At 30.8% G+C, this 14,845-nt stretch overlaps 1 protein-coding gene across 1 annotated transcript; it reads right to left on the reverse strand.

Moving 5' to 3' along the window:
- Positions 1–171: 171 nt before the first annotated feature.
- syt7a (synaptotagmin VIIa) lies at positions 172–9,118 on the reverse strand. The gene is made up of 6 exons (XM_073831553.1): positions 9,014–9,118; positions 6,356–6,623; positions 3,515–3,684; positions 3,267–3,381; positions 2,971–3,170; positions 172–684 (listed from the first exon to the last, which is right to left on the reverse strand). Exons 1-6 carry the CDS (start codon positions 9,116–9,118, stop codon positions 580–582), a joined length of 963 nt encoding a protein of 320 aa, XP_073687654.1. The 3' UTR covers positions 172–579.
- Positions 9,119–14,845: the final 5,727 nt, after the last annotated feature.

Here is a 14,845-nt window from a genome sequence, read left to right on the forward strand (position 1 = left end):
CTCGCATGGGTCGTCTGAGACCTGGAAAAATACAACTCCCAGAGTTCCTGCGACTCGATCCGTTTCAGCAGTGGCCAATTTAAAGGCTGCCAAATGAGCTCCCGTGAGCCTCCGGGTCTAGACGTAGGGGCTGGTTGAATGAGGCGAGGGACGGGGCTGAGGTGATGCATTCACACATCCGAAAGATGTCAGACCTCTCCAGCTCGAGGAACACGGGGGAATAGGGCTGCAAAAAACAAAAACAGGAAGGAAACAACATCCTGGTAACGTGTAGTTGCAGCGAGTAGCATGGCTTTGTTGGATTTAGCGACTATCCCAGAGTCCAGAACGGATGCTAATGCACAAAAGAGCCGTTGGCGTGATTAGCTAATAAGCAGGCGTTTGTACTACATGTTACCAGACGGAGGAGAGACTGTAGGAGACAGAAGCTCGAAGGTTAAAGGTTACAAGAGTGGATGGCTAAAAGTACCCGTGTTGTGCCGTCTGGCAGCAAGTTAGTCTTGTGCATAAGGACGGGGTTTCGGGTCAAAGGTCAAATGGGGTTCGAGGAAGGGGAAAATGGGAAATGGAGAGGGCGAATCAGGCTTTGAGGGCGTGCCACTGCGCCACGTTCGTGCGTGGCCGGCTCAGCATGTCCTTCCAGTGTTTGACCTCGCCGGGACCGCTCTTCCATGACAAGTAGATCTGAGAGAGAGAAAACGAAAAAGAAAGAGATGATGGTAAACAAGACTGAAAGGCACAGCAGGGTTCTTACTCTTTTCAAAAGCAGGTAGGGGATCATAAAGAACTTTACGACTTGTTTTCAATTTCGCTAAATGATTCCGGTTCCTGAACGATTCCATTAACGATTCCTTTAGTAGTTTTGAAGAACACTATTTTATGTTGTCGTGCTGGTTTGGTGCCGGAAACACGGTCAAAGGACTTTAGTGCAACAGTGAACAAATTCAAGAATCGCTAACAGAATCGAATGTCATGGATATCAAACCAATTCCCAACCCTAATATAGCCATGTCGCAAGTTTACATACACCTTGCAAAATCTGCAAAATGTGAATCATTTTACCAAAATAAGAGGGATCATACAAATTGCATGTTATTTGTTACTTAGTACCGACCTGAGTAAGATATTTCACATAAGAGACGTTTACATATAGTCCACAAGAGAAAATAATAGTATAATTTATAAAAAATGACCCTTCAGGTCCCACAAATTCTTTGGTTTTTCAAAAATTTTGTGTATTTAAATCCTTTCCAACAATGACTGTATGATTTTGAAATCCATCTTTTCACACTGACGACAACCAAGGGACTCATATGCACCTATTGCAGAATAGGTGGGGGGGGGGGGGGGGGGCTTTTGAACAGAATGAGGATGTGTACATTTAGCCTAAATATCTTTTTTTTTTCATTTAGTACTTCCCTTCAGAAGCTACAGAAGATACTTACATGTTTCCCAGAATACAAAATAAGGTAAATTTACCATGATCTTCAAATTCAAAAAGTTTTTACCCCCGGCTCTTAATGCATTGTGTTTCCTTCTGGAGCAACAGTGAGCATTTTAACCTTCTGTAATAGTTGCATATGAGTCCTTCAATTGTTCTCAGTGTAAAAAGATAGATCTCAAAATCAAACAGTCATTGTTGGAAAGGGTTCAAATACAAAAAAAAAAAAAATCTGAAGAACAGCGGGCAGTTTAACCGTTCAGGACAAACAAGGGACTCATGAACAACTATCACTAAACAAAAAACAGCTCTGGATCATTCAGGTAACAACACAGTATTAATGGTGTCATTTTTATAAATTTAACTATTATTTTCTCTTGTGGACTATATGTAACCGTCTTTTATGTGAAATATCTTAGTCAGGTCAGTACTAAATAAAAAATAACATGCATTTTGTATGATCCCTCTTATTTTGGTACGATAATTAACATTTTGCAGATTCTGCAAGGTGTATGTAAACTTTCAACCTCAACTGGCACACATATATAATCACAACCATGCCGATATACAGCCATATCGCACTGCTACTCGTGTAATATTGCTTTTATACAACAGTTTGAAGGCAAGAGTGTGTAAATACATAAGAAACCACAAAGGAGTGTCTTTAAAAACCTCTTTGTGCAAACTACTTCCTTCCGCCACAGGTTCAAATCTCAAGTTGACAGTTCAACAGCTGAGCCCAAGCCTTTGTTACCAATTCCAAAATGTCACTTTAGTTCTTTGTATTATGTAGTGAGTATTATGAAAGAGAGATGGACTGAGTGGGTGTGATTCAATCTCATATTCACACTAAAACATTAGTTTAAATGTCAAGCGTTATCTTTGTCGCATTATCCTTTCATCTGTTAAGTGGCTGTGTCTTATAAGGTGTTGTTGAAAGCAAACATAACTTCCTTGTTTACACAGTCTCTTTCAATATAAAATCTTTACTGCTGACTCTTGTCGCCATCTAATGGCAGAACGATGTAACTAAAATCATGTGAACACACACCGTTTCTCAATATTAAACACTATTATTAAATACTACTATTTTATAAAATATTATTGAATAATAATATTTATTAAACAACAGCAGCCATGATAAAAGTTGCTGGGCAGTTCAGTCAAAAGTACAAAGGCAGCGCTCTGATCTACAACACTGAAGTTACATATAATATAAGCAAAACTATTTGTTCTGGAACAAATAATAGATTAATGAGACCAAAGACTACCTGTTAGATTTACCCAAAATTAATGACCTCTCATGTTTAACCACTACAGAGACATCAGAGCCAGCGGCAAATTCTAGAAGATCTGACTGATGTAAGGCTGCTCTTGGCAGGTTAATGAACACTAAACGCTGACGCTCTGGAGCTCACATCTCCGAAAACATTGAAGCAAATTTTCAAAAAGACACTATCAAACCACATATTTGAAGTCTAAAGGACTACATTCTCAGCGAAACACTCTTAAAACTACAAAGGAAGCACCTTTCCAATGACATCGTTGCGGCTCAGTCGATCCTTATCCATGACGGTGATGATGATGGTTGTTTCTCGGAGAACATGTGCGGGCACGTCAAAAGGGAAGGATTCGTTAAAAACGGGGTTCAGGCAGCGTTTGATGGTCACCGTCTTCTTCTTCTCCACTCGCTTGTCTTTGTGCATTAGCCATACTTTCACATAGGGGTCTACAGCCAATCAGAGAACCAGAGGGAGCAAATGAGATTTGCAGCTATTCATCGATTATGAGATCTCAGCCCGTGTGTTTGTTATTATACGTGTACCTGAGGTGCCCCCGATGTCCATGGCTTTGAGGTTGCGAGCTTTTATGATGTTTACAGTGATGGTGTTGGCAGTGGGGTTATAACACAGAGACACCAGCAGATCGCCACGACTTCCCTACAACACACACACACACAAACTTGGTTTTTCAGAAAATAATGCCATCATTACTTGCACAAATCTACTGTAAAGCCTCAGAAGATTTATTATATAGCACAGTATCGATTATATTGTATAGTAAGTGACTCACGCTGCCATCACTGCAGGGTTTGAGATCCTTCCAGAACGTCTTGAGCTGTCCGAGCTCCACTTTATTCAGAGGAATGGAGACCTCTCCGATCGGGTCGTTACGGCTGAACCGATCGTAATCCAGCACCTGGAGATACAGCGTTCGCTCCCGTACCTTCTCATACGGGAAACCTGAGGAGATGGAGTGATGAAAACAGGACATACTTCGTTTTGCATAATAAAACCAGAACATTTTTGCATTGTGACGTTTCTCCCCCTTGACAATTAAGCATATTCCCCTCCCAAATACTCATTAGTGTCATGTAAAAAAAAAACAACAACAACAAAAAAAACCCCTCTCATTATTGTATTAAGTCTCGGCAGTGTACTTTAAGGGCCTTTTTTCATTGATTATATATATATATTAGGGCTGTCAAAATTAACGCGTTAATAGCGCGTTAACGCAAATTCATTTTAACGGCACTAATTTTATTAACGCGCGCATTTCTGTTTGACCCACTACCTAGCCCATAGTTAAAGAAATGGATGCAGTGCTGCCAACCTAGCGAAAAGTGTCTAGCAACAATACATAAACACATAATTGGACAAACCCAATATAGTTTCTGAGGCTCTTCGGTTTTGCTGAACGTGCGTGAGGTCTCCCAATGAATGCGCGCGCACCTCCCTCTCTTCATATCTGCGTCTGCTGTGTTCAGTGAGCGGCAGTGGAGCAGCGCTTTCGGTTAAAACAGATGTTATGTTCATTCCAGTGCTTGAAGTGGGCCGGTACGCAGGTACTTCTGTATTTTATCCTTTTGCGTACACCGGCACTTCTGCCATATTTAATGAATGCAAGCGGAGTCGGGCTACGTTAGGATTGGTGCTGTGGGCTTGATGCGTAAAGCCACATATGAGTATGCACGCGAAAACGGCGTATTAAATGCACGTCAAACACATGCATAATTGCATATCATATGCACGCCAAAGTTAATTTCAGCTTGTTAATAGCACGCCAAATAGAAACAGAAAGTCGTGCTAGTGCGCATTTGCATATGACCAGGCTCTCCAATCACCAAAACAATACATTAAAACATAAAAGAAGCAGGTTTTTGGGATCACATAACTTTAAATGGCTAAACTCCTAAAAAGTCAAAGGATCCTGAAGGCATTCAAACAGGAAGTTAAAAACAACGATAATAATGCAGGGAATAGTGACTTATGTCCAGATGCCGGTAAATGATTCTTTTCAGTGATTGAATCATGATCATAATTCAGGATTTCATATTACTTTGGTTGTCTGATAACAGAAATATTACATCAAAACAATGGAAACAGTTTTGTTGAGAACTTGGCTGCATCAAATGACAGTATGTGGGCACCTAGAGGCAAACAAATGTAATAATAAACGTAGATTTTGCATGTTCAGAAGAAGTGAGCTGCCCTGTCCTGCAAATAATGTAAACAGGCTTGTGTAAGTAAATTGCTCAGTGCAAAGAAAGAGAAGTAATGGGAACCTGGTGTTTCTATGTTCTTTTTTTCATGTGTCTAATAGACATGAACAAGTTATTTGAAAAACATCTATGACATTTGAAACAAGTTAGTCTAGTCAAGTATGGTTTCACTGATAATAAACACATATTTGCTTAAAGCATCCATGCCAATGTTGATTAGAGTATTAAAAACTTTAAAAAGTGTTAATTTAAGGTACATTTAGAACAGATAAAAATGTGCGATTAATCGCGAGTTAACTCAAGACAACCATGCGATTAATCGCGATTAAAAAATTTATTCGATTGACAGCCCTAATATATATATATATATATATATATATATATATATATATAAATATTGAAGTAAATAATTATAATTTTTATTTTAATCGGCAGTATGTTCATTTATTATGTTAGATATAACATTATATAATTTATTCATTCGTTTTATTAATAATACTATTAATAAGAATACTTGATTTTAAATGAATAATAATAATAATAATAATAAATATCTTATTAACTTAATAAATTGTACATAACAGCATAATTAGTAATTGATTATATAATTATATAATTTAATAAAATATTTTGATAAATGTTAAATCATCATCATCCTTATTTATAATACAAATAATAATAACAAGTATTATTATGTTAATGCATTTACATTAGAAATAATATCAAATTATTTATTAATTTGTTTTATCAATTTAAATATAGTAATAATAGTAATAATCATTTATTTGAAATTAATAATAATAAAAACAATAATTAATATCTTATTTATTTTACTACATTTTAATAATATAATTTAATCATTTGTTTTATAATTTAAATAATTAAATGATTAATATTATAATAATGTGTGAATTTATTATATAAAATATAATATTTATTAATTTGTTTTATTAATTTAAGTACTATAGTTATACTATTAACAGCAATAATACTTTATTTTAATAATAATAATAATTAATAATAAATACGTAATATCATAAGTCATTTATTTTAAAATTTAAATAATAATAGTATTATTATTATTAATATATTAATTTATTTATATTAATATAATGTAATATAATTTATTAATTCGAATTATTAATTAAAATAAAATGGTAATAAAATAGTACTACTACTACTAATTATTATTTATTTTCCATTAATAATAATTATAACTAATTTATATAATTTAATAATTTAATAATAATATTAATAACAACAATAATAAATATCTTATTCATTTATTAAATTTCAATATAATAATTTAGTCATTTGTTCTCTAATCTAATAATAATAAATTAATTTGTTAATCTTAAATTATTATAATAATTATTATTTGGGATTAAATATGACCTAAACCCCCAACTGACCTTCAAACAAGAAGGTTTCGTTCCAGTGAGGGTTGAGATTTTTCCTCTTGACTTTGGTCTCGAGTTTGTGCTTTCTGTCGGGCAGTAGGTAGATTTTGACGAAGGGGTCGGACGTCCCAGAGAAGTCTTTAGCGGGCAGTTCTTGACCTTTGAGGATCTTCACCGTCAGAGTCGTGTCTTGGAAGCTGTAGCCCAAGCTGAACTGAATCCTGCCCAGTTTCTCGCTCACTGGACCTTCGTGGTCGTCGTCTTCCGACCCCGGAGACAACTACAGACAGTGTGAGAAAGAAAGATGAACGACCAAAAACATAAGCATGAACACCTCAGCCTAACCAAAGACCTAGTAGAAAACATCTAGAGTTTGTTGTTTTCCTATTAACAATTCAGAGACGCCTGCTGTTATTATTGATCGAGAAGCACAAACACACACAGACATGTCTTGAGATATTTAGGGCAAGACAGATCTCACTATACTTTCCCAGTTGATTGATTAAAGTAAGAATCTCACATATCTTTTGTATTACAACTTTTCTGAAATGTCGTTTTAATAATGTAAATTAATTCATTATCTTATTAAATATGCACTAATTTGCATACATTTCCAGAACTGACACATTGGATAAAGCCAGATTCAGATTGTTGACATATAAAGAGTTGGAGGTTTTTACAGAGAGGATTTGCATACACTATCTATTTTTAACACTTTATAAATCAGAAAATACTGTCAACAGACTGAGAATTTTTTTTAATGTTTCAGGAATAAAATGCAGTTTAAAATCAGTTAAATGATATAGGAACAAACACCTCTGTAAAAATCTTAAGGATATACTGTAGATGCAAATAGATACAGCACAATAAAAGGCTTGAAAGTGTATTTTCTTTCCACTGGACTAAAACAAAATGAAGTCAAACAGCCGAAAATCACAAGACTATTGAAGCCCTTTTCCAACACAGATAAAAAAGAGAAAAGAAGAATATTGTATTTATTAAATTTTAATTAATATCATAATTTAGTCATTTGTTTTATCATTTAAATAATAATAAATTACTTGGTTAATGTTAAATTATTATTATTATTATGTTAATTTATTATATTACATATATAATATCATTTATTATATAATTAATAATAACAATAATAAATATCTTATTCATTTATTAAAATGTACTTAATTTAATGAGTAATTATAATAATAATAAATTATAATTATTAATGTGGTAATTTATTTATATTAGATATAATATCATTTAATTTATTAATATAAAATTAATATAATAATACTATAGTAATAATACTAATAATTAGTAATAATAATAACAATTATAAATCTCTTATTCATTTATTACATTAATATAATTTAGTAATTTGTTTTATAATTTAAATAATAATAAATTATTTTGTTAATGTTAAATCATCATCATCATCATCACTATTATTATTATCATTATTATTAATAATACACATAATATTGATAATTAATATTATTGATATGTTAATGTATTTATATAAGATATAATCATTTTTTATTTTTATTAATTAAAAGAATATAGTAATAAAAGAGTAATAATAATTATTAATAATCATGTATTTAAAAGTAATAATAATAAATATCTTTATTACATTTTAATTAATACCATTATTAGTCATTTTTATAATTTAAATAATAATAAATTATTTTGTTAATGTTAAATTATTATTATTAAGTTAATTTATTATATAAGATATATCATATCATTTATTAATTTGTTTTATTAATTAGTAATATAGTAGTAAAAAAGTAATAATATTATTATTAATAAAATATTTTAAATAATAATAATAATAATAATAAAATAATAACAATAAGAATAATAAATATCTTATTCATTTATTAAATTGATTTAATTATATTATTGAATTATTTAAATAATAAATTATAATTATAATTATTAATATGGTCATTTATTTATATTATACATATCATATAATTTATTAATAGCTAATTAATATAATAATACAATCGTAACAATACTAATCATTAATAATAGTAATAATAACAATAATAAATATCTTATTAATTTATTATATTTTAATTAATTAATTTAGTAATTTGTCTTATAATTTAAACCAGATAAAAATGGCTTGCTTAAATTGTCCATCTCAACAAATAAAGTAAAATGTGTATTGTCATATAAATAAATAAATAAATAAATGTGTATTGACAAAATAAAATTGCCTTTTGAATAAGTTGGCTTAAAAATAATAATTAAAAAAAATGGCTTGTAGAAAATTTGATCCATTTTAAAAAAATAAAATATTGCCATAGAAAATTAATAAATAAATGTGTATTGACAAAATAAAATAGATTTTTGCAAAATTTGGCTTTATAAAATGGCTTGTTAAAATTCGATCCATTTTAACAAATAAAATAAAACGTGTATTGCCATAGGATGGCTCGAGGATGAGTAAATCATGGGCTAATTTTCATTTTTGGGTGAACTATCCCTTTAAGAGTTTTAAGACACTCAGCAGGTATTTAAAGGCTAAAAAAGCACCTATTTATCAATGTCTGCCCTATTAAATCAGTTAGGACTTTCACCCTATCATTGCAATGTGATGCACAGCAGTATCAAAGACTGTTTGGGACTGGGAAGCAACATGCAAACACTGTGTCCTACCATCACCATGTCTCCAGTGAGCGAGTTGGCAAGGTCAGACACTGAGGAATGGCCGTCGGCGTCTGGCGGCTGACCCTTAGGACTGTTGGCTGGCTTATTCCCCATATTCCTACTGCAGGGTGAGAAACAGACAGAGACAAACAGAGATCACTAAAAATACCAGTCGTGTGTGACTCGCCCTGCGTTTCTTTCTCTTTGCCACAGAATCAAACCTTCAAACCCAGATGACCTTTTGACCTCTACGAGCGCTGACTCGAGTTATTCTGACCGGCTTCGGCACAAAGTTTAGAAACGGACAAGAATATGAAGAAGACAAATTAATAACAAGCATGAGAATGCGTTTTCCTTTCGAACGCTCGAACACAATAAAATAAAGCCACAACAGAGAAATAGAAAAGAAAAATCACACAGTTGAAACTTTTACACATTTCCTGTTACAGAACACAAAAAACATTGTGGGACAAAATGTTACTTCAGTTTATAGCACAGCCGAAAGTAAAAATGAAAATACAAAAGACACCATAAACTGCCAAATATTCAGGGTTGTTAATATCTCAGCAAACATAAAAGGTGGTAATTCATCACGTCACGGTGCGGTCCGTTGTTTTTTCCAAGGGTTGGTGTCCGAAGTCGGATTGGGGCAGATGGCCTGGACTGGAAAATCTACTTAAAGGAATGTTAAGGGTTCAGGGCAAGCAAAGTTGATTGAGAGGCATTTGTGTTATAATGCTTATTACCACAGAAAATAGTTATCTTATCAACTCAATGCTCCACTATAGATAATGTTTGTTGATACACAAACTTTTTTTTTACTTAGTTTAAGGAATAAATTAAAATGAAAGTGTATTGCCACAGACTCTACTCAATAAATAAATAAATAAATAATGTGTATATAAGGAGTCATCGTTCAATTAAAAAAATGCATTACACAGGTAAGGTAAATAATAATAATAATAACAAAGGTAAAAAAATAAAATAAAATAAAATGTGTATTGACAGTGAAAATAATTTTCATTAATCTCTACGCTCTTCATGAAATGAAATAAAAAATAATAATAACAAAGGTTAAAAATAAATAAATGAAAAAAAAAAACGTGTATTGTCACTGAAAATAATTTAATTTAATAAAATAAAAATAAAAATTAAATATGCATTACTAAATGAAAAAAAATGGCTTGTTTAAAATTTGGTCCATTTTAGCAAATAAAATAAAATGTATATTGTCAAATAAATAAATAAATGTGTGTTGACAAAGTAAAATTGCCTTTTGAATAATAATAATAAAATAAAAAATAAAAATAAAAAATGTCTTGTTTAAAATTTGATCCATTTAAAAAAAAAAAAAATACTGCCATAGAAAATAAATAAATAAATATGTATTGACAAAATAAAATTTACTTTTGAATGATTATTAGCTTAAAACTAAACTAAAATAAAATAAAATATGACAAAAGACATGTATTAACCAAAGAAAATGGCTTATTTAAAATTTGGTCCATTTTAACAAATAACATAAAATGTGTATTCTCACAAAAATAAATAAATAAATAAATAAATAAATAAATAAATAAATAAATTAATTAAAGTGTATTGACAAAACAAAATTTAAGAATAATTTGGCTTAAAAAATAAATGGCTCGTTTAAAATTGGATCCATATATATAAAAAATAAGACGTGTATTAGAATATTAGTATTCGGAAAAAAAATTAAATAAGACGTGTATTATAATATTAGTATTAGAAAATAAATAAATGTGACTTGAGTAATTTGGCTTAAAATAAATAAGTGGCTTGTTTAAAATTTGGTCCATTTTAACAAAAAAAAAATGTATTGTCAGAGAAAATAAATATGTATGTATTGACAAAATAATATTCACTTTTTAATAATTTGGCTTAAAAAAATTAATAAATGGCTTGTTTAAAATTTTATCCATTTAGAAAAAATTAAAATAAGATGTGCATTGCCATAGAAAATAAATAAATAAATAAATGGCTTGTTTAAAATTTGATCCATTTAAAAAAAATTAAAATAAGATGTGCATTGCCATAGAAAATAAATAAATAAATAAATAAATACATAAATAAATGCTTGTTTAAAATTTGGTCCATTTTAACAAATAAAATAAAATGTGTATTATCACAGATAATAAATAAATAAATAAATAAATAAATATGTATTGACAAAACAAAATAGATTTTTGAATAATTTGGCTTAAAAAATAAATGGATTGTTTAAAATAGGATCCATATATAAAATAAAACAAGACGTGTATTAGAATATTAGTATTCAAAGAATAAAATAAAATGTGTATTATAATATTAGTATTAGAAAATAAATAAATGCGTTGACAAAATAAAATTGACTTTTGAATAATGTGGCTTAAAAATAAATAAATAAATGGCTTGTTTAAAATTTGGTCCATTTTAACAAATAAAATAAAATGTGTATTACCACAGAAAATAAATAAATACATAAAAGTGTACTGACAAAACAAAATAGATTTTTGAATAATTTGGCTTAAAAAATAAATGGATTGTTTAAAATTGGATTCATATATATATATATATATATATATTAGTGGTGGGCCGTTATCGGCGTTAACGTGCTGCGTTAACGTGAAACTCTTATCGCGCGATAAAAAAAAAATATCGGCGTTAATCTATTCTCAAATTTGGGTTGGGAGCTGGGTCTAAACTACGCAAGATATGATGACTTTCACCTTGACAGTTTAACGCGGATGTATACCGAAGACTGTAGAATATGGTCGCTCGTTTAAGTCTCCTCCGCCAAAACACAGACGGGATCGCGTCGTCCTCCATTCATAAAAACCGAATCTACTATAGCAAAAACCACGTAAATTCGTCGTTTTTTCTTTTATTCATAAATCAACTGTTGGTCTGTCACTTAATTCATATCGCGATATGGACTAGTGTATGTGAGAACTGAAATGCAAAAAGACTGTTTTAATTTGAATCTGTTTGCCTAGCTGTATGTGTGCATTGCGGAGACGAGCTTTTACTACACGCATACTGAAACACACGTGACGCTCCCGGTAATTTTTGGCATTTTCATCTCACATGAACAGATAAACTCAATCTCCCAAACTGCTGTGAGTGTCACTTTTACCGTTTCATTTGAGGAAACTAGCATCATATCATACTGTATACACAGAAACGTCACGGCAACCTGTCAAAATAAAAGTACGGTGTAACATGTAATGGGTTGGGTAGGTGTTGATGTTAAAAAAAACACACAATCTAATAGGTAGAAAAAATTATTTCATTTTAAGTTAGTTAGTAAGTACATCTAATTGAACATAATTTATTTTCATCAACAAATTATCATAGAACAGCTTTATGAGCGTTATGATCCATTCTCAAAGACTTACTTTTAGTCATTATTTGGGTAGCACACATATTCTGAATGCCTTCAGCAGAATTCAGATTAGCCATTTTAATCTAGATTAATCTAGATTAATTCCAAGATTTAATCTAGATTAATCTAGATTAAAAAAATTAATCTATGCCCACCCCTAATATATATATATATATATATATATATAAAAAACAAGACGTGTATTAGAATATTAGTATTAGAAAATAAATAAATGCGTTGACAAAATAAAATTGACTTTTGAATAATTTGGCTTAAAAATAAATAAATAAATGGCTTGTTTAAAATTGGGTCCATTTTAACAAAAAATAAATAAATAAATAAAACGTGTATTGTCAGAGAAAATAAATATGTATGTATTGACAAAATAATATTCACTTTTGAATAATTTGGCTTAAAAAAGTAAATAAATGGCTTGTTTAAAATTTGATCCATTTTAAAAAATAAAATAAGATGTGCATTGCCATAGAAAATAAATAAATAAATAAATAAATGGCTTGTTTAAAATTTGGTCCATTTTAACAAATAAAATAAAAAATGTGTATTATCACAGAAAATAAATAAATAAATATGTATTGACAACATAATATTGACTTTAGAATAATCTGGCTTAAAACATAAAATAAATGGCTTGTTCAAAATGAAATGTGTACTGCCATAGAAAATAAAACAAATAAACGTGTATTGACTAAAAAATTGAAAAATGAAATATTTGGGCTTAAATAAACAAACAAATTAAAAGCAAGTCAATAAAGTAAAAGCAAGCTCATATTTTATTCAACAACTTCTGTAGGAAGATAAGTCAGGCTTATTTTTTTGTGATAAGTGACATTATTCCACAAATGCTGTCAAGCAAGCATAACTTGAACTGAACCCCTAAACATCCCTTTAATGTTTGACTAAACTACTGAACTAGTTGACAGGACCAAACTAAACCAGAGCAGGGGCCAAAAGAGCAGATAGAGAGAGAGGAGAGACTGACAGAGAAAGTGAAAAGGACAAATGCAGACATCTGAATGAAACTAAATGATCAGATACAAACCCAGAGACAGGAAGACAGAGAGAGACACAACAAGACGACTACAGGATGAACATAGAAAAGCGATGAAGGCGGCACACGGATACAGACGAAACGGAGACACGGAAACAGCTGGAGGGAGAAAGAGAGACAAAAGACAGCGTAAGAGGAAGAGAGACGCTTTTTCTGTGATGGAAAGGCAGAAGATTATTCGCATGACTGAAGAGTCAAACAAAACCATGAGAGAGAAACGTCAACCAAACCAGCACAGCTGCAGGAGAGAGAAAGAGCGAGAGAGAGAGACGCCTGGAAAGACAAGAAACCCTGCAGTCAGTCAAGTCAGAGAAAGAAAGAAGGAAAGAGAGAAAGAAAGGAGAGTTAAACGAAAGCACATACACAGCTAGAAACGCTGGAGATTAGTTCTACAGAAAAGAAAGACAAAGAGACCAGGAAGGAAGCGTTTGGTTTCCAGAGAGGTGAAGCTTTGAGGAGAAAGAGAGAAAATGAGCGCTGGAAAGACAAATCAGAGAGAGAAGGAGTAAACAAATAGTGTAAAGGAACACAGCAAATGGCACATACAGTCGAACACAGAGAGCAGGAGGGGAAAGAGAGACATTCAGGAGGATCTGACTGTCTTTAGACTGGCAGGGACAGCCAATGTCACGCTTTTCGAAGGGATAGTTCACTTCAAAATGGCAAACCACTCGCCCTCATGTCAAACCTGTAGGACATAAAAAAAGATATTTCGAAGAATGTTCCTATTTCATTATGATTTATACAATTAAAGCGGATGGGTACCACGGCTGTCAAACTCCAAAATGGACACAAAAACACCAAAATGTAGTTTATATAACAATAAAATATATGTTAAAAAGTTCAGAAGTCAAACGATAGCTTTTTGAGAAAAATCTGAAATGTAAATCACTGTTCACTGAAAAATTTTGCACGTTAAGCCAGAAGTGAACCATACTGTAGAAATAAATAAAATAAAATAAATCACTCTTTACTGAAAATCTTTCCACATAAAGCCAGAAGCGGACAACAACAACAAAAAAATACATAAAATAAAATAAAAGAATAAATTTAAATCACTATTTACTGAAAATCTTTGAACATAAACCAGAAGTGGACCATGAAAAAATTACAAAAAAATAAAATAAAAATAAATAAATAAATATAAAATAAAATAATGGATTTTAAATGACTATTTACTGAAAACTATTTACATAAAGCCAGAAGTAGACCAAAAAAAAAATTAATTTAAATAATTATTTACTGAAAATCTTAGCCCATAAAATAAAATAATGAAAATTAAATTACTATTCACTATTATGTCTAGAGCACTATTGTCTCAGCAAAAATAAAATAAAATAAAGCACTGAAAATTAAATCACTACTTACTGAAAATCTTTGACCATAA

Source organism: Garra rufa, chromosome 25 (genome assembly GCF_049309525.1).
Source record: "Garra rufa chromosome 25, GarRuf1.0, whole genome shotgun sequence".
In the NCBI taxonomy this organism is placed as follows: Eukaryota; Metazoa; Chordata; class Actinopteri; order Cypriniformes; family Cyprinidae; genus Garra; species Garra rufa.